The following is a 25069-nucleotide window of genomic DNA, read 5'->3' on the forward strand; positions in this document are numbered from 1 at the left end:
TTCCACCAAATATTTTCTCACACAAGCAACTGCATCCATGGTACTCATGCTAGCCATCATTATCAACCTTCTATACTCCGGCTAATGAACTGTCACAAACATCCTAAGCCCAACAGCCTCAACTATCATAACCCTAGCCCTCACCATAAAACTCGGCCTATCACTATTCCACTTCTGAGTCCCCGAAGTAACACAAGGCATCCCCCTGTCATCAGGCGTCATTCTTCTCACATGACAAAAACTAGCCCCCTTGTCAGTCCTGTATCAAATTTCACATTCAATCAACCTAAACATTCTACTCACCATGTCTATACTATCCATTCTAATTGGAGGCTGAGGAGGACTCAGTCAAACCCAATTACAAAAAATCCTAGCGTGTTCTTGAATTGCCCATATAGGCTGAATAATAGCTATATTCCGCCTACATATATTCAGTCTACAACCTCACCATAGCACTACTCAACCTAATTCTACATATCGTAAGAACAACCACAACTTTCATAATATTTATATCCAACTCGTCAACCACTACACTCTCCCTCTCATACCTATGAAACAAAATACCCATAATAACAGCATCCATTCTAGCAATCATATTATCACGAGGAGGCCTCCCTCCACTAACAGGATTCCTGCCCAAATGAATTATCCAAGAGCTAACAAAAAATGACAGCATCATCCTGCCAACTCTAATAGCCATCACCACCTTACTCAACCTGTACTTTTACATACGACTAACATATACCACATCCCTGACAATATTCCCATCCACCAACAACATAAAAATCAAGTAGCAATTCGAAAGCACAAAATGAACAACCTACCTATCCCCAATAATCATTCTATCAACCCTAACACTTCCCCCTAGCACCAATACTATCAACACTAAACTAGAAATTTAGGTTAAACACAGACCCAGAGCCTTCAAAGCTGTAAGCAAGTGAACATACATTTAATTCCTGTCAATAAGGACTGCAAGACTTTATCTTACATCAACTGAAGGCAAATCAATCACTTTAATTAAGCTAAACCCTTCTAGACTGGTGGACTTATAGCCCACAAAATTTTAGTTAACAGTTAAATACCCTAATCAACTGGCTTCAATCTATTTCTCCCGCCGCATAACTGGCTTCAATCCATTTCTCTCGCCGCATAGAAAAAAAAGGCGGGAAAAGCCCCGGCAGGATTGAAGGTGCTTCCTTGAATTTGCAATTCAATGTGTCATATACACCACGGGGCCTGGTAAAAAGGGGACGAAACCCCTGTGCTTAGATTTACAGCCTACTACTCGGCCATTTTACCTATGTTCATTAACTGCTGACTCTTCTCAACTAATCATAAAGATATCGGCACCTTATACTTGCTATTTGGTGCTTGGGCAGGAATTGTAGGCACCACTCTAAGTCTACTAATTCGAGCTGAATTGGGTCAACCAGGCACCCCCCTAGGAGATGACCAGATCTATAACGTAATCGTCACCACCCATGCATTCGTAATAATCTTCTTTATAGTAATACCAATCATGATCAGAGGCTTTGGCAACTGACTGGTCCCTCTAATAATCGGCACACCGGATATGGCCTTCCCACGTATAAACAACATAAGCTTCTGACTCCTATCCCCCTCCTTCTTACTTCTACTAGCTTCATCTATGATCGAAGCCGGTGCTGGAACCGGCTGAATAGTATACCTGCCTCTGGCAGGAAACCTGGCCCATGCGGGGGCTTCTGTGGATCTAGCCATCTTCTCCCTCCATCTGGCAGGGGTATCCTCTATTTTAGGGGCCATCAACTTTATCACTACGATCATTAACATAAACTCCCCTGCCCTATCTCAATACCAGACACCACTCTTCCTGTGGTCCATCCAAATTACAGTACATGCTCCTTCTACTATCCCTTCCTGACCTGGCTGTCGGAATTACCATGCTGTTAACTGACCGCAACCTAAATACGACCTTCTTTGTTCCCGCAGGAGGAGGAGACGCTATCCTATACCAACACCTGTTCTGATTCTTTGGCCACCCCAAAGTCTATATTCTCATTTTATCCAGATTTGGAATTATCTCCTACATTGTCACCTACTACTCAGGCAAAAAAGAACCCTTCGGATAGTCTGAGCTATAATATCCTGGGGTTTTGCCATAAGACAAAAGCCTCTCTAGCCCACTTCCTACCACAAGGAACTCCCCTGGTGCCCAGAGCCGGCCACCTGGTGCCCAGAGTGACCCTGGTAATACAGTTCTAGACAAGTGGGGCTATGGAATGTGGTCGGTAGTTTTCAAAAAGTCAGTGCAGTTTCTGCTGTTGCCTGTACAAATGTGCACTGAGAGCACCACAGCCAGCTATGGGGAGGTGGGCTTCTTCCCTGTGTGCTCGTCTCCTGGGTCTTAGGGCACTTGTTTGGTCAGGGGGGTGTGGAGGGTGTGAGATTTCTGAACTGCTGAAAGCCCAGGCTGCGTCTGCTGACCCCTGGGTATGTCTCAGTGGTTGTAATTGCCCTGCTGGGAGCCACCCAGAAAAGGTGGGGGCTATCCAGCCTCTTCCCTAATGCCAGCTGCAAACCAGCTTTTTCCAGTTTTTAAGGGCTACAGCTCCTCTGTAATCTGACACTACTCTTCCATTCAGGGACTAGTTTAAGACTCTGGAAGGGTGGAGGTAGGATTGCTGTGGGAGAATTGGGGGAGGGCGGGGCCCAGGTATGGAGTTTTCTCAGCCTTCTGTCTGATGAGACAGCCCAGCCGCAGCTCTCAGCTGAAGTATCTGCCTCGAACACTGGACACCACTGTCCTATATGCTGATTTCTTGGCAGGACTGTAGGGCGCAGGAAAAGAGCCCACAGACTGGCTGCTGCGATCTCCAGTCTGTGTCCTGGGGCCCCCGCATCTCCACAGCCGCGGATGTGGGCCGCATCTCCAAACCTCTCTCTTCCCTCTTGCCCCGCTCACCCAGTTTGCCCACCTTAGGTAATCCTTGTGCGAGTATCTTAGCTATTCTGTGTGATGAGCAGAGAATCCTTTGATGATTATAGATGTTCAATTTGTGGTAACTTCTAGGGAAGAACTCAAGAAGCCGACCTACTACTGCCACCATTTCTATGATGTCACTACAATCACTATCTCTTTAAATAGTTTTTGCCCGTTCTCTCTTTCTTTTTGAGGACCCCAAACTTCTCATATTTTGGGACTTCTAACATTCTATTTTCTATATCTGTTAGTGCATTAGACAATTGCTCTGAAAGCAGAGCCTGAGATAAAGACTTGTATGCAGGTAATTTACTTAGGAATGTGATTCGAGAAACAAGTGTTAGCAATGGGGTTTGTGAACTAGGGAAGGAGGAAAAACCAACACAATCACATTATTGAGTTAGCCAGCACTGTGGGCAATTGTTGCTTAGTCTTGCAGGACTCACAAGGAAACATCAAATGTGTCTCCAAACCATCTGACTCAGAACTAGCTGTCAGAATTGTGGCTTGGCATCTCAACCTTCTCCTCTGGAAATTGCAAATGCACTCAGGGAAAATGTGGCTCCCCACTGGGCTCATGTTCCTGGGCCTCTGACTTTCCTGGTCAGAGTAATTCCTCACCATGTTCAGGATCTCCAATGTTTTCTGGCAAATGTTTTAAATATTAAGTTCATCATTGCCCTCACTGAGAGTGTGAGTCTCAGTTATCCAAGCTGGTATCACACAAAGAGAATATCTCGCATATTGTTCCCAAAATGTAAAAGATTCTGAATTCCAACATACATTTCACCTAAGCATTTTGCATAAGTTATCGAGGACCTGTATGTATTACTTTGTACTTGTTTTTCCCCTCCCAATATAATGTGAATATTTTCTTATTATTAATTGTATGTCTGGACCCATCTTCTTTATAATGACTTGAATTTGAGCATATACTTAGCCATTATTAATGGACATTTAAGATGATTCCAATTTGGCTACATCAGAAACAAGACTGAAATGGACATCCAAGCACATCTTTGCACCATAGGATCAAAAGGTATTCTTGACCTCTCAATGGCATGAATATTGTGCTCGCCCAAATTCATAATTTGAAATCCTAACCCCTCAAGATGATAGTATCAGGAGGTAGTACCTTTGATAGGTGATTGGGTCATGAGAGTGGACCCTTCATGAATGGGATGAGGGCCCTTATAAAAGATCGCAGAGAGCTCCCTTGGTCCTACCATGTGATGACTCAGCAACACGATGACCAGCAATGAACCAGGAATTGTTTCTCATCGACACTGAATCTGCTGGAGCCTTGATATTGGACTTCTCAGCCTCCAGAACTGTGAGAAATAAATTGTTGTTTATAGACTACCCAGTGCATGGTATTTTGTTATAGCAGCTTGAATGGACTGAAATAACTGCTAATCTACAAATGTGGCTTTTTTTGTGGATATGCTCCAAGAATAGACTGTACATAGAATGTTATGCAGCGTAAATAAGAAATGTAGCCCAAATAGAAGGACCATTATAATATAAATAAAACCTGGTACACAATTATCTTGATCCTCAAGCTTAAAGAGCTGGGAATTACTAAATAGGGTGTATTATAAATCAGTCATTAGCTGTAGAGATAGAGATTAGCCAGTGATACAAAGTAATATAATAGTTGTCAAACCATTACTTTTCTAGTCATTCCTTTTTTCTGGAAATTTTTCCCTAGAGAGTTGCAGTTAATATTTACTACAACCTTTGAAATTTGTCCCTTTGTGGTACTTTGGTTCAGAAATAACATTTATGATTTGGTCATATGAAGACATTTTGTATAATTTGCATATTCAAAGCACAAGAAAGTCATTTTATAAAATTACCTCCCACTAAATCATGTTTTGGAAACACTTCTTGTGCTAACATTTTATTTCCAAACTGTTGGGTCGGATGGAGATTTCTGCTTTCTTGAGTTCAAGTGATTAAGACACAGATAAAAATAAATTCTATTTTTTCAAAACTGGCTCTAAATCAGTTACATGCTGATTGCTATTCCCAGAGCTATGGATTCTTTGGGTCCTGAGGGCTTTCTAAGTCCAAATCTTCTGCTGGGGCCTGAGTTCATGATATGCTGCGGTCTATGGAACAAGTTGTAGTCACTAGGCAAAGCTTCCAAGGACCAGGCTTGCCAGGCTGCTCAATGAAAACAGATTTCCTGGGTTCTATCTTGGAATTGCTGAGCTTGGATCTAAGGAGGTTGGAGTCTGGGAATCTGGATTTTTAACAATTCGCAGGTGTCTACACAGTTTGCCAGGCCCTGGTGACCAGCTTTTGGGGGATCACTGATCAAGCCCAACACTAAATGTGTTTCCTTCTATTTCAATATAAGAAAGTGACCTAGACAGAGCTTTCAAACTGATATATATTTACATAAAATAAAAATATGTACAAAATACAAATGTACAGATTAACAAATTAACATAAAACAAAAACTGAGGTAATTCCCACCAAACTCATGACATGAAACATTGACAACATGTCAGAAGACACCTTCCACCCATTCCTCATCATAATGCTATGAGCTGCCAAGTCATAGCAGCTCAGGGTTTCAGCGCAGAGAAGGGTTATTTTATCAGGGTCTTGCCTAAGTTCCCACAGTCCCTCTCAGCCCAGATCTACCTTTGCAGGCAGGCAGTCCTTCAGGTTGGTGGCGGGGTGATTCTCCTAGTCTCCGATCTTAGGGACACTGGAATCAAGAGTTCTATCCCTCCCACAACTGGAGTGCTATATGTATTTCCCTATTTTCTCATTAAGCAGTGATGTTCAACTTTGGGGTTGAAAAGGACCTGGCAGCTTTTAAAGCTTCCCCTGATACCCAAGCCACACCCCAGACCAATTACATGGGAATTTCTGGGGTGGGACGCAGTAGTAGCTGCTTAAAGCTTCCCAGATGATTCTACTGTACAGCTAAAGTTGAGAACCACTGTATTAAAGTTCAGCACTCTGGGGTAAAACAATTCATGGTGACCAGGTGCAGCATTTGCCACTGCTTCATAGCACACGTTTATTTTTACTTTGCCTTTGAGTCTAATCACTACCACTGTGAAGGTCACAATCCCCCTGCTATTCTGTCTAACCACGGGGTGTTCCTCCTGGCACAGGTGACTTAAGAGGAGGCAAACTGGAAAAGCAGTGCCATAAAGTGGGAAGGGCAGAAAGAAGTACTCGTCTGCTTGGTGTTGTCTTTAAGTGGGTGACAGACCAGAGGGCAAGAATCCTACTCTAAATAAATACAGAAGTAGAAAAGGGAAAAAAGCCAGATGTTAGTTGTCCTAGTACAGTATTAATAAACCACTAAGTACAAAGGAGTTCAGAAAACCTGTTGGAATAGTTGGTCTGCAAACTTCTCTTGCAAAAGGGTGACATTTTCTGGGTAAAAGCCACCAACTGGATAACTCTGAGTTGTTTAGTTTCACTGCTCTTGCAGATCCAAACTTCTGCTAAGCAGCCTTCTGAATAGACACACCTGGGACCAATCCCTTTCCTAAAGGACATCACCTCACCCAATACACATCTTTTTATTCCTGAAAGTCAAGAAACCTTTAATGCTTACAAGTATGCATATGTTTGTTCAAAAAAGGAGACCAGAAATCAGCCAAAGGGAAATGATTAGTTGCTTTCAATAAATGGTTTCTGGCTATAATGAAACATGTGATTAGTGTGTATGACCTGTGCCAACCATGAAATCCCAAGAGAACAAAGAATCCCAAGGGAACAAAGGACAGGTGAGTTTGTTAGCGGAGAACAGACCCTTCTCAGCGCGGTGTCCAGGTTCTTGGCATCTTGAGCAAAGAATTGAATGAGACAGAAATACAGTGGTAGAAGAGCAGCTTATTAGAGTTGAAAGTACACTCCAAAGAGATAGGAGTGGGCCTGAGCAACAGAGTGGCTCAAAAGGCACTGACTTGCGTTTTTATTTCTTTCTCTTCTAGAATGGGTACTCCCCTCTGGGTGTGGGGTCTCTTGATTGGCATTTATGATCGACAGGAGAGTATTACCTTATCTTTTAAGACTGTGCATGTTCTTTCCCAGAATTCAGTCTATTATAATGATATTAATTAACTTCTGAGCATATGTATGATATTATAATGATGGTATAATGAGGCTAAGGTGAAATGAAGGTCGTAGCCTTTACTGTGCAGGTGTGAGTGACTCGTCTAATCTAATTAGGTATTTTGTGTCCTTTAGCTTCCTCATAGTGGTTGATGGTTATATTGGATAGGAGAAAGATTTGAGCAGAGACGGGAGGTCTTCTGGGTGGTCGCTCTTCATAGGCCATGTTGGATGTGTAGGAATGTTACCTGATGTGTTTGGGTATATTGGAGACCCAATTCTTGTCTCTAACTGCCTGCCTCATGTCTCCCTTGAGAGACATGATCCCCATAAAGCTCTATGGGAAGTTGAGGGATAGGAGATCTCTTCTGTATCTGCTTCCTGCTGAATGTGGCTGTTGTCTCTACCTATCAGGGATTCACAGAACTCTTGCTCTATCTGATCTTAGATGAAGGGAAAGGGTCTTGGGATCCACCTGGAAGACTGTGTTGATCTCTTTGGACAGGATGTACTGGAAGTCTTGCTGGGCATCATTTGTATCCCATCAGCCCCTAGATAAGGAGAGATTTTCGTTAGACAGAATTAAAAGGGTTGGCCCAAGAAGCAGGATGCAGAGCCATCCATGCAAGCTGGCTGTGTGAGGGAAAGTCTGTTTAGCTTCATGGAGCCTTTGGCCTTTTCCTCTGGTTTAACCGGTCATTCAGGTGGCGTTGTTCAACTAGGAGCTGGGCCACAATGATTACAATCAATAAGCATAAATCACAGGTTTGGGGGGTAATTATCTGAAGCAGGGGGTAGAAGACTTCCTATGATTCAGGCTAGAAACAATCTTTCAGGGAGATGAGGGTAAGGGGGATCAAATATATGGAAGGAGAACTGACTCTGGGTGGTGAACACACAATGGGATTTATAGATGATGTAATACAGAATTGTACACCTGAAATCTATGTAATTTCACTAACAATTGTCACCCCAATAAATTAAAAAAGAAAGCTGATTAAGATCAGGAACTAGGGAGCTAAGAAACTAGGGAAAAGGAGACTTAAAATTCCTATAGTGGGGGGGGGGGCGGCTCTCCTGTATCAAATTCACTTTTAAACAGATAACAAACATGAACATCATGCCCATGACAGATGTTGACTGCTGCATGTCTTTCCTACTGACAACCTTTTCCCACTGAGTCTGGGTGGACCTTAAGTATCCTCCTCATTAAGGCCTTTTCTCAGTTATCCTATTTATAATCCTCACCTCTACCCCTGTCTGCTTCTCAGTGGGGCCTACATCATTCCTTGTAATAGTCCTGCTCTGCTCATGCCTACACTGTCTAGTCTGTTCTCTTGGTTCCCATCAAACGATCAGTGGGCCATGGTATCCTGTCCTCTAATATAGATAATCGTCCAGGCTTGGGCACCTCACTGAAGTTGGGGACATCAGATTCTCAGTCCAGGAATCTGGACTTTGGACAAAGAGACTCTTAGTTGTTGTGGAAGTCATGGATAGTTGGGCTTGAGGCAATAATTTTATGCCATAGGCATGCTCAAGCAGAGAATGTTGGCATATGAGATGGAATGTGTTCAGGTGCAAAACAGTTGCCTAGATGCACGTGGGATTGTTTTCCTCAGGGAACAAGAAGCCCAGGGGTAGGTGGTTGTTGTCAGTGCATCAGCAGCTCAATGGTCTCACCAAGGACCTTGGGTTTTCTGTTCTCAGAATGTTGTCCTTTAGACTTAGGTGTCTCCTATGGTCAGAAGTCACTGCTGCCATTTTAAGTATAACTTGGGGGTTCAGGTCAGGAGAAGAAAGGGCAGGGCCAATCCCATCTCTCCCTTTTATAAGAAAAGCAAAAACTTTCCTAGAGGTGAAAATAATTCTTAGATTTCTGCTTTTACCTTAAGCCAAAACCTTGCCTGTGACCACCTTAGCTTCAAGAACTGGAAAAGTGGCAGTGTATCTTTTCTAGTTCTAGAGTGGAGGGTGGCAAAAGAGACGAAGGCCAGCCAAATAACAGGGCTTGCACAGAATCATGGAGGGGACGCAGAGATAAAATACCATGAGGCATCAGGAGGTGGAGAAGAATTTTATTCCTTTTTGTCCAGGTCCTTGTTCCAGTGTCTGTGAGGCCTGGTTGTACTTTCTATGCTAAGGTCCATAAGCTATCCCCATATCCTTTCTATACTCGTAAACCCCTCCCTTATCTTCAGCTGGCTTTGTGGATGTCTCTTTCTGATGTCTAAAATCAGACTGATCTCTAAGACGCTTTTCTACTGTGAACGAGCTAGTCTACATCCTCTAACTTTATACTCTACATGGTCCTCCTGAGCTGAAACCAGAGCTTCCCATCACAACACAGTAACTTAGCCTGAAACCCTATTCCAAGCAGGCCACTTCGGCTGTCCTGGCTCTGGCAACAGAAGGGCTCAGCCCATTTCTGCTCTTTATTGCTGCTTTCACCCAAATCTTCGTAGATTACTTGCAACCTTGAAGTCTACCCTGATTGTCACTCCCCTGTTGACCAATCCTTGCATACCCCCACACTTTCCTTTTAGCCCCTTTTTTGTCTTTCCCTATCCCCTCAACCTGCCTATAATAATCTTACTCATCAAAGACCCGGTTTCCTCCAAGAAGCCTTCTCTAGCCATTCCCACCTTATGGGATTTGTTCTTCCCTGCTGGCAAGGCACTCTATGTTTCTTCTGTGGCATTGTTTTATATTGGTAATGATGCTTCTTATATCCCCTCCCAGACTGTAATGTTCCTGCACATTGACTCACCTTCTTTCGCCTTTGTTTTGTCACAGCACTTGGCCGAGCACCTGGAAGGCTTTCAGGAGATATCTGTGGAAGAAATAGAAACAGCATGGGATTAGGAAAAAGCACTGGACTGGAAATAGGGTGTGTTTCTAGTTTTAGCTGTGAGATACTCTGTTGGCTGCCTGCCCAGCACCACTGCTTCCATGCTGGCAGAACACTGATTTTGTTGAGATAAATGCCTTTTATGTGGGTCAGTGTTTCAATGGAAGTGGGACTCATCCTCAATCTTAGGGTGCAGGGGATTGGGGGTGGGTTCTGGTTGGTCTAACCCAGTGGTTCTTACCAGGGGCTCTTTTGTCCCCTAGGGGAAACTTGGCAGAGTCCAGACACATTATTGATTATCATGACTAGGTGTGTGGGATGCTATTGGAATCTAGTGGGTGGAGGCCAGGGATACTGATAAACATCTTACAATGGACAGAACAGCTTCTCACCCCCTACGACACCAACAAAAACTTATCCGTCCCAAAATGTCAGTAGTCCTGAAGTTTAACCTAGTCTAACCAATCATAGGGTTATTCTACTTCCAATAACTGGGTGGCAGTTATGCTGGAGAGTGGGTTGGGGGGGCTGACAATTGAAATAAATCATAACTAACAAAGTGCACCTCACCATGACTCACAAACAGAAAAATGATACTAAACCACGCTGTGCAACATAAATGATCTAACCTCAGACCATTTAACTCATTTAGCTCATTCGGACCATGTGCTCCAAGATAAAATCATTGACTCCTTCCAGTGACTCTCCTAGTTTACAAATTCTGACCTATTCCTGCTAACACTATTTGTGACAACTTCCAGCCCCCAAACCCCAAGAGGACCCTTCCATAACTCCACTGCTTTAAGAAGCCTCACAAGGTCTCTGGTGCATTCCTTTGCTACAGCAAGTTCAATAAACCTAACTTGTTATTTTTTAAAATTTTATTAAAGAATAATTGACATTATATTAGTTTCAGTTGTACAACATAATGATTCAGTATTTGTATATATTGCGAGATGATCACCACATCCAGTTAACATCCTTTACCATGCATAGTTATTTTTCTTGTGATGAGAACTAAGATCTATAGAACTAGGATCTGTTCTCTTAGTAACTTTCAAATATGCAAGACAGTATTATTAACCAGTCACTATGCTGTACACTAATTTATTATTACATATTTATAGATATATTCTTGGCTATTTTTGGTTGGAGGGCTTTAACACTGGGCATGGAATACAAATATTAATAATTCCAAAGCGATGGGCTAAGTGCTATAATCAGGGCATGTTCAAGGTCCTTAGAAATAAAGAAATTTTCTGCTTGAGAAATTAGGGGAACAATTTTCAGCAATGATACTTGAAGTAGGTCCTGAATGACAAAAATGTTTTTGGCCAGGTGGAGGTAAAGGAAAACATTATTACAAGGAGAAGGAATAATATGGACAAAGGCAGGAAGGCATAGAATTAGAAATAACAAGCATTCCTGAGTGTCTGAAACATGGGATTCAAGGCAGGAAGAATAAGCCAGACATGCAGGAAGGGCCAGATCATGCAGTACTCATACTGTTAAAAGTGTCCCTGATGTAGTAGCTACACTGGTTGTATTCAACAGGGAATGAAGTAAGTTATTGCCAATGCCTGAATTATAACCTGGAATCCCTAAAAACCTGGACTTATTGAACATTTCCCTCTGTTGGCTCTTCATCTCTTTTCTTATGGAACAGTCATGTGTGATTCCAGTGCCATCTAGCACTGAGAAAGGCAAGAGCACATTTCCATTAGGAAAGCTTTTGAGGGCAATGAGGAAATTCTTAATATTTCATTACGAGCATGCATTTTCTAGAGATGATATATAATAACAGGACTTGGTTTCCTCTGCCTGGAAATCCTCCTCCCTGTTTCTTCCTTAAATCCTATTTATCTTTCAGCTCCTTCACCTGTCAAATGCTGTCACAAGATCATGTTATTCTCCTTTAATGCAGTTATTACATTTAAAATTTTACATTTATTATCATGATCTGATTAAAGTCATTTCTCACTTCTACAAGTGAGCAAGTTTGTCTGTGAGTTGCTCACCATCAACTTCCACCACCAAGAAATATACCTGGTTCACTAAAATAGTGTGAACGAACGAACTGATGATTACTTCATGCTTTCTTAGATTTTGTAATTAATGATGGTTTCTATTTAAACCCTGCATTTACTTCGAAGGGTAACCTTTTGACCCGTTAGACTAAAATTTTTTATCTTCCACGCTGAAAGTTCTATTTTAATTAAGGTTTTATTGAGTCAAAAAGGCTTGCCAAAATACGGGTCTTGGGGCATGAATTCTAAAGTACTGGGGCATGGCTAGGTAGAAAAGACAGCATGTCTACGGTCCCAGAGGTCTGCAAGCATTTTATACATCAAGTAGGGGGAAGGGAGAAGACAGTGGTAGTTTAACAGAATTTACATAAGCTATAGGCAGAAGGGTGGGAGAACAGGGGGTCAGCTGTGGGATAGGTGCAGTCCTCATAAAGAAATGTCGCTCCTGTAGATTGGCTGGGGGCAGCAGTAGCCCTCCTGTAAACCAGTGGGGACTGGGCCTCCTGGAATTAGATGGTGCCTGGCTAAAATAATCTGTGGAAATAGCCACCTGGAAATTAATCCAAAATTCCAACAGGCAAAACAGGCATGTGAGAAGGGTTTTGTTAGCTGGTCAGCATCCATTAACTAACAATTCTGTCTGTCACTCTCCAGGCCACTGTAATTTAGAGCATCTCGCAGTTTTTTTTAAAAATCATTTTATAAACTTTATCAAATGTCTGTTGTAATTATCACAAAAAGACCTAACACTCAATATCTGTCTTTAACCAAAACGGACACCATTTTCTAGCCTAAGTTTCCTGTTAAGTGGCTCGGTGTGGAGCAAGCATAAGTTTTAGGTGGGGTTGCAGCCCTCTTGCTCCTCTAAGCGTATGAGCGCACTGTTTCTCGCACTGCCCGCGTAGGAACCGGGACTCCCGTCACTAAGCAGCACCCCCTGTCCACCGGCACCGACACCCCCTGACACCCACCCCGGGGCAGCAAAGCCGACGTGCACGACTACTGGCGTTCGCCGTCAGAAAGGAAACGAAAGGAGGCAGCGCAAGGGCTGTGCCGGCCACGCACGCTTCGGGGTCCGGGAGCCGCGGCGGGTCAGGGCGCTCGCTCGAGGCCGACTTCCAAAGCCCTCGCGCGGCCGAGCAGAACCCGAGCTGCCGCCAGCTGGAAGTCGCCGGGAGGACCCAGGAACGCGGTCCCACGGGCGAGGCCCAGGAGGAAGCCCGCTCAGCGGCCGGAAGAGGCGGGTCCAAAGCGTCACTGCCGCGCGCAGCCGGGCGCCGGGCCGTGCGAGCACCTCGGAGCCGCCTCTGCTCTGCTGGGGTGCTGGCCGGGGGCCGCGGTGGCCGCGCAGCATGGGCGACGCGGACGGGCTGCGGCAGCGCCGGCGCCTGCAGCCCCAGGTCGTCACGGACGCCGGCCGGACGCCGGAGGCCCGGCTCGGGAGGTAGGCGCGGCCGCCGGCGCGGGCACCGGGGCTCTGAGGGCGGCCACCGCCGAAGGGCAAACGCGGGGCCCGCGCGGCGCGGCCGTGTCGCCCAGCTCTCTCGGAGGAAGCAGGCTGCGGCCGAGCGGGCGACGGCCGCGGCGGGAATTCCGGGCTGCTCGTGCGGGGCCTGGCTCACGCGCACCTGTCCCTCCGGCCTCTCCCTCCCGCTCCGGCTTCCAGAGCGGTGGCTTCCTCGCCTTTCCCTCCTTCCCCTTCACCCTTCGCGCTGTCCTTTCTGCTGGCGCACTTGGTCCCCAGGGAAAGCCACCTAACCACGGCCCTAGGTCTTCTGGGTCCCACGCATGCACTGTCCTGAAGGGACGTCTGAAAAAAGGTTCGGGTAGCACCTCGCGATCTAGCGAAGAGCTGGCCTCTGCACCTGTCCCTCTGTCGCCGCGTGAGACCTGTCCTTACCGCGGCTTTCTGGAAAGAGGAGAGAAAGAAGGGACTTTGTCAGGCAATTGTCGTGAGACTTCAGCCTTGCAGATTTTTCCTGATAGGCACAGATAAGCACAGGAAACTAATTGTTGATGCCTAATGAAAGAAATCTCAGATATTTGGTCTTTGCTTCTTTTCCCAACTTTCTAGAATTTAAGTATGCTATGTTTTGTTAGCTAAAAACTGAAGCATGGTCCTCAAACATTTCTATTTCAATATAAAATACTTCAACTTCTCTTTTTAATTTTGTGTCCAGATTCTCCTTACTTTGAATGTTTTGAGAGAACCAAGAGGCCCTACATAGACCAAGCTCAAAGTTGTGGAACTGGTTGACTTTTAAGTTGATAGAAATATTGGAAATATTTATTGGTGTGCCAAGGGGTGTGGTATGTACTGAATTTATTCACTGATGATAGTAAGAGGACTACCTCCGAAGGAGAGCTCTAACAGAGAGAAGAGCATTTTGGCTCTAGAAAGGCAATTCGCAGAGAAGATTTGTTGGTAATATCTGACTCCTGGGGTCAAAGGAAAGATCGAAATATGGTCTAGTCCTGACTGTACGGTGACAGCTGTCATGCGGGGCACCCTGCTCGCTGTACCATTTGTCGTGCCAGGTGGCATGCGGGGGCCTCTGATCCCGCTCCCCACATAAGAACGCAGGATATGGCTAGGCCAAAAGGGAACACCCACAGAGCCATAGATAGGGGAGTCATACCACTGTATTCTCCCTGGCGGCCAGTGGAGACACATGCAGTAGCAGCCACAGGATCGGCAGTCCGCCATTCACTTCTTTGCCTGCCAACCAACCAATCAACGTAGCCCTGCACTACATCAGCAGCCAATTGGCTAACAATTCTGTCTGTCACTCTCTAGTAGCCAATTGGCTAACTGGTTACAGCTGATGGCCAACCAATCACAGTTGATAGTCATTCACTACCCGAGCCAGCACCTCCCCACTGGAGGCTGAGAGCCTGGAAACTGCTCTCTGTGAGTCTGTCCCCAAACCAACCATCCTGATTTTCCCTGGACTGAAATGCTTCCACGGATGCAGGACTTTCAGTGCTAACCCTGGAAGACTGGGACAAATTGGTCACCCTACTGACTGTGGATATTGTGAAGTCATCCTCCACTGATGAGTGAGGAGACTTTTAGAAGAGACATGCAAGGACTGGCAGTGCTTTACTACAGAAACCATAAAAACAAGGCATTGCTATGTACACTTTTACATGAGAAAAGAAAACTCACCTGGCCCTGAGTTTGCCATGAGGTGAAGTGTGTTGGAAACCAAGACATATAGCCCCCGAGGGCACTTGTTGGATGGGTCCAACTCTCAGCTGGGCTCCTCTGACACTTGGCCCTGGAGGAGAGAGGCAGAGTTAATTAAGTTGCTTTTTGTTTCTCTGTGGGGATTTCTGACTTAATGGCAAGGGTAAATTGGATGTTGCAAAGTCATAATCTGCTGATCTTTTCCAGTGTGCCCTTTACATTTTCATTTTAAGATATTTTCTTGACTTCGATTTCCAGTCAAGATGCAGAGTAGGTAAGTGCTGTGTTTAACTTCTCTCCCGACCAAATCAAAATTACAACTAAACTAAAAAACAACCATCATTGAGAATCACCTGAAATCTTGCTGAACCAAAGACATACAACTAAGGACATTTAGAAGAAGCCACCTCGGGACTGGTAAGAGGGGCAGAGACGTGGAACAGACTCGTCCCACACTTGTATGTTACCATTAAAAATCGGGAGGGATATCTCAGCTGCAGAGGCCCCCCCCTCTGAAGAAACAAGGGGTCCCGGTGCCACACTGGGCTCCCCATCCCAGGTTTCCAGTGCCAGGGAGAAAAGTCCTCAATTTCTGGTTGTGAAAACCAGCAGAGATTGTTTGTGGCTGAGACAGAGGTCAGCTGGAGTCTCAGGTGCTCCTCTTAAAGGGACCATGCATGGACTTAACCAACAATGGAATCACTGGCTCTGAGCTCAAGCACTGAACAACTAGAGTGGTAACAGGGACATCAGAAGCGTGAGCTAGGGGGGTGAGGGAGGGGCAGGCTGAGTTGTCTGGCTGTATGACCAGTGCTGGAGGGGCAGCTTTCTCCTGGATGATGGAGCTGGCAGAAGCCATTGTTTTTGTTGAGTACCTTCTTCCCAGCATGCAGACACAGGTGGCTACCATATCTGAGTCTCCATCAAGCTGGCTGACTCGATTTATTTGCCCCACCTTGGTGATTCTGAGACCCCTTCCCACCCAACTTTTGGGCACACCCAAGCTGCTTTCAGTGGCTTTTTTATACAAACCAGCCTTGATTCATGCTGCAGACTTTCCTAGGGTCTCTCAAAGGTACGTGGAACCCAAACAAGCAGCATCTGGTAGAGCATATCCCGTAGCTCTGGCTGAGCAGCCCTAAGGCCAGCACTAGCAGCAGACTACCTTGGTTTGAGGCTTAGCTTCTCAAGGCACTTCCAAACATGGCGTGGATGGCGTTCATCTGCAGATTGCTTTGTGACTCCTGCTGGGTGGCCTCAGGTGGTGCACAGGTTGTGGCTGAACTTGACCTGCAGTGGATCCCCTCCCAGGTGGCCCAGGGGCTGGCGTGCCCAGTGGCCAGCTTCAAAATGAGCTGGCGCGTCACCCAGCTGCCTCCAAGGATGACACACCCAAGGGGCAGATTGGGCAGTCACCAGAGGCCTGCTGAGGCAGATCCTGCTCTATAGGATTAATCACTGTACCACAACTTCTTCACTGTAGCCATGGCCAGTCCTCATAACCAGTGAGCTTGAGGGTCAAGCCTTCCTATTGATGTGCAAACAACAATCAAGGCTCAATTACAGGAGAGCACACACAACTCACAAAAGGGACACATCTGGAGTGCACTGCTCAGGAAGGCTGCACCACTGAGCCTCACAGCACACCTACTATGTAAGGCCACTTTACTAAGACTGGGGGACATAGCAGCCCTACCTAATACATAGAAACAAACATAGGGAGATAGCCAAAATGGGAAGACAAAGGAACATGTCCCCCCAAAAAAGAACAGAATAAAGCTCCAGAAAATTAAACAAAATGGAGACAAGCAATCTACCAGATGCAGAGTTCCAAACACTGGTTATAAGGATGCTCAATGATCTCGGAGAACTTAAGTAAACAGATAGGAAACATAAAAATGGAGATAGAAAACATAAAAAAGAACCTGTCAGAGATAAAGATTACAATAACTGAAATGAAGACCTATTAGAGGGAATCAACAGTAATCAAGACTATATTAGATGAAGCAGATGATCGAATCAGTGATTTAGAAGATAATGTAGCAGAAAACACCCAATCAGAAAAGGAAAAAGCAAAAAAACAACAAAAAAAGAGAGTTTAAGGGGCTTCTGGGACATCAAGTGTACCAACATTTGCATTATAGGGGTACAAGAATGAGAAGAGAGAGTGAGCAAGGAATTGAAAAACTATTTGAAGAAATAAAGATGGAAAACTTCCCTAACCTGGTGAAGGAAATAGCTATATAAGCCCAAAAAGCATAGAGAGTCCCAAACAAGATGAACCTAAAGAGGCCCACACCAACACACATAATTAAAATGCCAACTGTTAAAGACAGAATGAATCTTAAAAGCATCCAGAGAAAAACAGTTAGTTACCTACAAGGGAGCTCCCAACAGACTGTTGGCTGATTTCTCAATAGAAACTTTGCATGACAGAAGGGATTGGCAGGAAGTATTCAAAGTGATGAAAAGCAAGGATCTACAATCAAGATTATTCTACTTAGCAAAGCTATCATTAGAATCTAAGGAAAGATAAAGAGCTTCCCAGACAAGAAAAATCTAAAGGTGTTCATCACCACCAACCAGTATTACAAGGAATCTTAGACTTCTTCTTTTTTCCCCTCTTTTTTAATTTATTAAATTTATTGAGGTGACAGTGGTTAGTAAAATTACGTAAGTTTCAAGAGTACAACTCTGTAATACATCATCTATGTTTCACATTGTGTTCACCACCCAGGGTCACTTTTCCTTCCATCACAATGTATTTGATCCCCTTCTGCCTCTTCTACCACTTCCCCTTCTCCTTTAACCTCTGGTAGCCAGTAAATTCTTGTCTGTTTCTATGAGTTTTTTTTGTTTGTTTGTTTGAATATTGTTTTTCTTTCTTTTTTTTAATTTATTGGGGTGACAATTGTTAGTGAAATTACATAGATTTCAGGTGTACAATTCTGTATTACATCATCTATAAATCCCACTGTGTGTTCACCACCCAAAGTCAGTTCTCCTTCCATCACCATATATTTGATCCCCCTTACCCTCATCTGCCTCCCCCCACCCCCCTTGCACTCTGGTAACCACTAAACTATTGTCTCTGTCTATGAGTTTTTGTTTCTCATTTTATTCTCTTGTTCTTTTGTTGTTTTTGGGTTATATACCATATATCAGTGAAATCATAGGGTTCTCTGCTTATTCTGTCCGACTTATTTTGCTTAGAATTATACTCTCAAGATCCATCCATGATGTCACAAATGTCCCTATCATCTTTTATTACCGCCCAATAGTATTCCATTGTGTATATATACCACAACTTCTTTATCCATTCATCTATCGAAGGACATTTTGGTTGTTTCCAGGTCTTGGCCACTGTAAACAAAGCTGCAATGAACATTGGAGCACACGTGTCTTTATGTATAAATCTTTACAAATTTTTGGGGTAGATACCCAGAAGAGGGATTGCTGGGTCATATGGTAATTCTATTTGTAATTTTTTGAGGAACCTCCACACTGCCTTCCATAACGGCTGCACCAGTCTGCATTCCCACCAACAGTATATGAGGATTCCTTTTTCTCCACAGCCTCTCCAACACTTGTTACTATTTGTCTTGTTGATGATAGCCATTCTGACTGGGGTGAGGTGATATCTCATTGTGGTTTTTATTTGCATTTCTCTGATGATTAGTGATGTTGAGTATTTTTTCATATGTCTATTTGCCATTTGTATGTCCTCTTTGGAGAAATGTCTCTTCAGGTCCTCTGCCCATTTTTCAATTGGGTTGTTTGTTTTTTTGTTGTTGAGTTTCATGAGTTCCTTCTATATTTTGGATATTAGACCCTTATCGGAGGAACTGTTTGCAAAAATCTTCTCCCATTCAGTCGGTTGCCTCTTTGTTTTGTTGATGGTTTCTTTTGCTGTGCAGAAGCTTTTAAGTTTCATATAGTCCCATTTGTTTATTTTAGCTTTTACTTCCATTGCCTTTGGAGTCAAATTCATAAAATGCTCTTTGAACCCAAGGTCCATAAGTTTAGTACCTATGTTTTTTTCTATGCAGTGTATTGTGTCAGGTCTTATGCTTAAATCTTTAATCCATTTTGAATTAATTTTGGTACATGGTGACAGATAACAGTCCAGTTTCATTCTCTTGCACGTGGCTATCCACTTCTCTCAGCACCATTTATTGAAGAGGCTGTCTTTCCTCCATTGTATGTTTTTAGCTTCTTTGTCAAAAATTATCTGTCCATATTTATGTGGTTTTATTTCTGGGTTCTCAATTCTATTCCATTGCTCTATGTGTCTCATTTTCTCTCCGACTGCAGCCTTTTTTTTCATCTCTCACACAGTAGTGCTATGTTTTCTCTGCACTATTCAAGCTTCTCACACAATGGGGGGATTCCCTGGGAAACGGGCTTCTCCTCCGTTAACAGTTCACCTGGTCGTAGGGCGCCACGTCCCTGTGGGGGATACGGAGAGCTTTGAATTTCCAAAGGTCTTTCTGCACCCGATTCAGAGCCCGTATGTTTCAGCAGTTCTGTTTACCCCTGCAGGGATCCACCCAGATACTTGGGGCCAGGGTGGGGGTGAGTTGTGACAGGTGGCCTAGAGCAATGGTGGCGACCACCACCACAGCCGGTCCCAGTTCCACACCTTTCTCCCCTTTGCCGGAACTTGTTGGGCTGCGAATATGTGTGTGCCGTCCACATTTCTCAGAACAGCAAATTTTTTGTTCTTTTGATCTGACACTGCTACTGTTGAGCTTCTAGCACTGGGCAGGTGTGGGTGGGGTGAGCTCTGGGAGGGTAAAGATTGGGCGGCTTGTCTCAGTGCCTAAGGCTTCCATTTTCTGCTCAGCTCTGAGGTCTAAACCACCCTTTTCAGCCTTCTTTTCTCAGTCTTTTCTCCGACGTCTCTGCCATGAGCGTTGGGTTTATCCGTGTCATAGGCTGCCCCCTCAGCCCTGTGGGCGATAAGCGGAGCCTTAGCAGTCCGAGTTCTTCCCTCTCCCGCAGCTGCGGTAGTTCCAGGGTTCAGCGAGCTCGGAGCACTGAGCCAGGTCTGAGTCCTGGGCCCGCATCGCTCTATCTCTGCACTTCTCCCTTCCCTCCTCCCCTGCTTGCGCGATTCTCCCACCTTTAGGTGAATTGAGTAGTGGGCCTCTTCGTCTTGCCTGTCTGATGTGCAGGAAGCCCATTGTGGAGTAATTGTTGTTCGATTAGTTGGAAATGCCACGGGAGCTTTACAGAGGCTCAACTTGGGCCGCCATTTTGATGACGTCTGCCAGTTTTTGTTTTTTTGTTTGTTTTGTTCCCTGGTTGTTTTCAGTTTTATATCCCACATAAGAGAGGAGTCATATGTTTCTTGACTTTGTCAGTCAGACTTACTTTGCTTAGCATAATAATCTCGGGATCCATCCATGTTGTTGCAAATGACAGTATTTCATCTTTTCTTATGGCAGAGCATTATTCCATCTTCTTTATCCCATCATCTATCAAAGGACGCTTTGGTTGTTTCCATGTTTTCGCCACCGTAAATAATACTGTAGTGAACATCAGAGTACATATATCTTTATATGTAAATATTTTCAAATTTTTGGGGTGGATAACCAGGATAGAAATTGGTTGGTCATGTTGTAATTCTATTCTTAATTTTTCAAGGAACCTCCATACTGTACCAATTTACATACCCACCAGCAGTGTATGAGGGTTCTTTTTTTTCCAAAGCCTCTCAAACATTTGTTATTATTTGTTTATAGCCGTTATTTGTGATAGCCATTCAACAGGTATAAGGTGAAATCTCACTGTGGTTTTGGTTTTCTTTTCCCTAATAGCTAGTGAAGTTGAGCATTTTTTCATGTATCTGTTGGCCATTTGTATGTCTTGTTGGGAGAAGTGTCTGTTCAGGTCCTCTGCCCATTTTTAAATTGGATTGCTTTTTTGTTGTTAAGTTCTACGAGTTCTTTATATATTTTGGATATCAGTCCCTTATCGGACGCGTTTTTGCAAATATCTTCTATTCAGTTGGTTGCATTTTTGTTTTGTTGATCGTTTCTTTTGCTGTGCAGAAGCTTTTTCGTTGTCCTCTGCCCATTTTTAAATTGGATTGCTTTTTTGTTGTTAAGTTGTACGAGTTCTTTATGTATTTTGGATATCAGTCCCTTATCGGATGCGTTTTTGCAAATATCTTCTATTCAGTTGGTTGCATTTTTGTTTTGTTGATTGTTTCTTTTGCTGTGCAGAAGCTTTTTAGTTTGATATAGTCCCATTCATTTATTTTAGCTTTTACTTCCCTTGCCTTTGAGGTCAAATTCATAAAATACTTTTTGAACCCATGGTCCATACGTTTAGTACCCATGTTTTCTTCTATGCTGTTTATTGTTTCAGGTCTTATGTTTAGGTCTTTGATCCATTTTGAGCTAATTTTGGTATATGGAAACAGATAGAGGCTAGTTTCATTCTTTTGCACATGACTTTCCAATATTCCCAGCACCATTTATTGAAGAGGGTTTCTTTTCTCCATTATTTGTTTTTGGCTCCTTTGTCGAAAATTATCTGTCCACACATATGCAGGTTTATTTCTGGGTTTTCAATTCTATTTCATTGGTCCGTGCTGTTTTGATTATTGTCACTCTAGTACAAGCAGAAGTCAGGGAATGTGAAACCTCCAGCCTTATTCTTTTTTCTTAGGATTGCTCTGGCAATTTGGGGTCTTTTGTGGTTCTATACAAATCTGATGATTTTTTGTTCTATTTCTTTAGAAAATATTTTTGGGATTTTGATGGGGATTGCTTGCAATCTATATATTGCTTTAGGTCATATGGCCATTTTAACTATGTTGATTCTTCCAACTCATTTACGTGGAATATCTTTCCATTTCTTTGTGGCTTCTTCAATTTCTTTAAAAAATGTCTTGTAGTTTTCAGCATATCAGTCTTTTACATCCTTGGTTAAGTTTATTCCTAGGTATTTTATTCTTTTTGTTGCAATTGCAACAGGAATTTTTTTTCTCATTTGTTTTTCTGAAATTTCATTGTTAGTATTCAGGAATGCGATGGATTTCTTTACTTGATTTTTTTTTTTTGCTTCCTTAAAATAATTTATTAAGGAAAATTGCAAACATATGAAAAAAATTGTATATATTGAAGCCCATGAAGACTCATGAACTCAATGCCCAGCTCCAACAATTATTAACTCATGACTCATCTTGTTGCTTTTATATCACTATCCACATACTTCCTCTTGTATTATTTTGAAGCAAATATTAGGCATTTGAAATCTATAAATATTTCAGTATGATTTCTTAAAAAGAATCTTTTAAAAGCATAACCACAATACAATTATCACACCCAAAAGATACAATGTATTTCCTTTTTTTTCTTTGCTTGATTTTGTAGCCAGCAATTTTACTGTATTCATTTATCATTTCTAATAGCTTTTTGGTGGAGTTTTTAGGGTTTTCTATATAAAGAATCATGTCATCTCCTGAAAGTGACAATTTGACTTTCTCATTTCCAGTTTGGATGGCTTTTATTTCTTTCTGTTGCTTGATTGCTCTGTCTAGGATTTCCAATACTATGTTGAATAACAGTGGTGATAAGGATAAACCTTGTCTTGTTCCTGAATGTAGAGCAAAAGCCTTCAGTTTTTCACCATTATGATATTAGCTGAGGGTTTGCCCTGTATGTTCTTTATTATGTTGATATTTTCCTTTTCTACCCTTTTTATATTAGTGTTTTAATCATAAATGGATGTTGTATCTCATCAAATGCTTTCTCTGCCTCTATTGATATAATCATGATTTTTGTATTTTATTTTGTTTGTGTGATGTATCACATTGATCAATTTACATATGTTGAACCATCCTTATGCCCCTGGGGCGAGCCCCACTTGATCATGATGTATAATCTTTTAAATGCATTGTTGTATTTGATTTGCTTAAATTTTGTTTTGGATTTTTGCATCTGTAGTCATCAGAGATATTTGGTATGTAGTTTTCTTTTATGTGTTATTTTTACCAGGTTTCAGTATCAGAGTAATGTTGGCCTCATAAAATGAGTTAGGAAATATTACCTCTTCAAATTTTTTGAAGTAGAGGGACTTCTTTAAGATGAAAATAAAAAAAATATGAATAATAAAATGACAATAACTGCATACCTACCAACAATTACTTTCAATATAAATGGATTAAATGCTCCAAGCAAAAGAGAGGGGGGCTGAATGGATAGGAAAACAAGACCCTTCCTTATGCTGCCTGCAAGAGATTCCCTTTAGATTGAAAGACACACACAGACTGAAAGTAAAAGGATGGAAAAAAAATGTTTCATGAAAATGGAAACAAACAATCTGGGGTAGTAATACTTATACCAGACAAAGTAGACTTTGAAACAAAGATTATAACAAGAGACAAAGAAGCACCTAGTAATCCTACTTCTGGGTATTTATCCAAAGAAACCCAAAATACTACTTCGAGGGGATGTGCTCATTCATGTGTTCATTGCAGTATTATATAAAATAGCTAACATAAGAAGGCAACCTGGGTGTCCCTGAATAGAAGACTGGATAAAGAAGAGGTGGTACACATGTACAATGGAATGTTGCTCAGCTATTAGAAAGAATGAAATCTTGGCATCTGCGACAACATGGATGGACCTAGCAGGTATTGTGCTAAGTGTATTAAGTCAGACAGCGAAAGGCAACTGTCACATGATTTCACTTATAAGTGGAATCTAAAAAACAAAACAAACAAACAAAACAGAAACAAACTCATAGGTACAGGGAATATTTTTTGGTTGCCAGATGGAAGGTGGTTGGGGGTGGGTGAAAAACGGGACGGGATTAAGTGCAAATTGGTAGTCATAAAATAGTCATGAGGATGTAAATTAATGCATAGGGAATATAATTAATAATATGGTAATAACTATGTATAGTGCCAGGTGGGTACTGTTGAGTAATTATGATGTACACTTTAAACCAATATATTGCTGTATATTTGCTATGTTTTAATAAAAATCTTAAAAAAATGTTTTCTTGACTTTCCTATCTGAATTTTGCGGGTTTTTTTTTTCTTCCTGTTTTCCTCTTTCTCTTTTTATTTGTTTGATCCCTTTTCTAGATATCTGTAGTGGTCTCTTTTATAGTGAATTCTCTTCACCTACCTTCCCTTCTATATTTGTTATCATAATGCTATAGTTTTTTTGCTTTTTTAAAAATTATTTTTCTCATGCGATTCTCTTCTACTTTTCATTTCTTTTGTGGTCATTTTTAGTAGTTCATGTAATTGTCTTTTTGATTACCTTACAAGTTGAGGGTTCACCACAAGACAGGAAAGCATTGTGTATAATGTATAATGGAATCTGAGGGAAGTGAAAATGTGACAACTCTAGAAAAAACTTTAGATATGCTAAACAGAATAAATAAACAGAATAAAGAAAGATACATTATTCAATTAACAAAAGTAGGACAATAGATTTTAGTGGAAGGGGCACCTAGCAATAGCTTGGCTATCTCCTGACACAGCATGAAAGGTAGTGTTAGCTCTGTTTCACTGATGTGGTCTTTGAGGTCTATGTGAATGGAGTGGTTTATATAAAGTTACAGAGTATTGGAGTCAAAAGAGAAATGAAACGAATAAAGGATAGAATTGGCCACTGGACAACGATTGAGAGGCACATTTAAAAAATTATGCTTTGGAAATAGGTTTTATACCAAAGCTCTTGAATTTCTGTGTTTGAACTAGCTATAAGGAGGAATGCAGTCATTAAATCCTTTTATTCAGTGTGGAACATAGATGAGCTAAGCACTTTAACATACCAAAAAATTAGTATTTACATCAATTTCTCCAAATACTTTAGAAACTGTATTGTCAGTATGATTGTAACACTGAAACTATCCCTTTTCATTTTGAACATAGTTCTGTCTGAGAAGAGAGAGTAGCTGTTTAATGTCCACAAATAACT

General features: G+C 42.5%; 2 protein-coding genes across 2 annotated transcripts in view; one reads left to right on the forward strand and one right to left on the reverse strand.

Moving 5' to 3' along the window:
• Positions 1-5345: 5345 nt before the first annotated feature.
• Positions 5346-13286, reverse strand: LOC308491001 (uncharacterized protein; the record flags this gene model as incomplete). Its single annotated transcript, XM_081033792.1, has 4 exons — positions 5346-7605; positions 9825-9887; positions 12904-13155; positions 13191-13286. 4 exons carry the CDS (start codon positions 13284-13286, stop codon positions 7585-7587), a joined length of 432 nt encoding a protein of 143 aa, XP_080889918.1. The 3' UTR covers positions 5346-7584.
• Positions 13116-25069, forward strand: part of APMAP (adipocyte plasma membrane associated protein) — a 55032-nt gene continuing 43078 nt past the window's right edge. Inside the window, exon 1 of the mRNA XM_081033961.1 lies at positions 13116-13376. Within this exon, the coding sequence (XP_080890087.1) occupies positions 13285-13376 (92 nt within the window). The 5' untranslated portion in view covers positions 13116-13284. The remainder of the gene's footprint in view (positions 13377-25069) is intronic.

This window comes from Rhinolophus hipposideros (genome assembly GCF_964194185.1).
Source record: "Rhinolophus hipposideros genome assembly, chromosome: 22".
Classification (NCBI taxonomy): Eukaryota; Metazoa; Chordata; class Mammalia; order Chiroptera; family Rhinolophidae; genus Rhinolophus; species Rhinolophus hipposideros.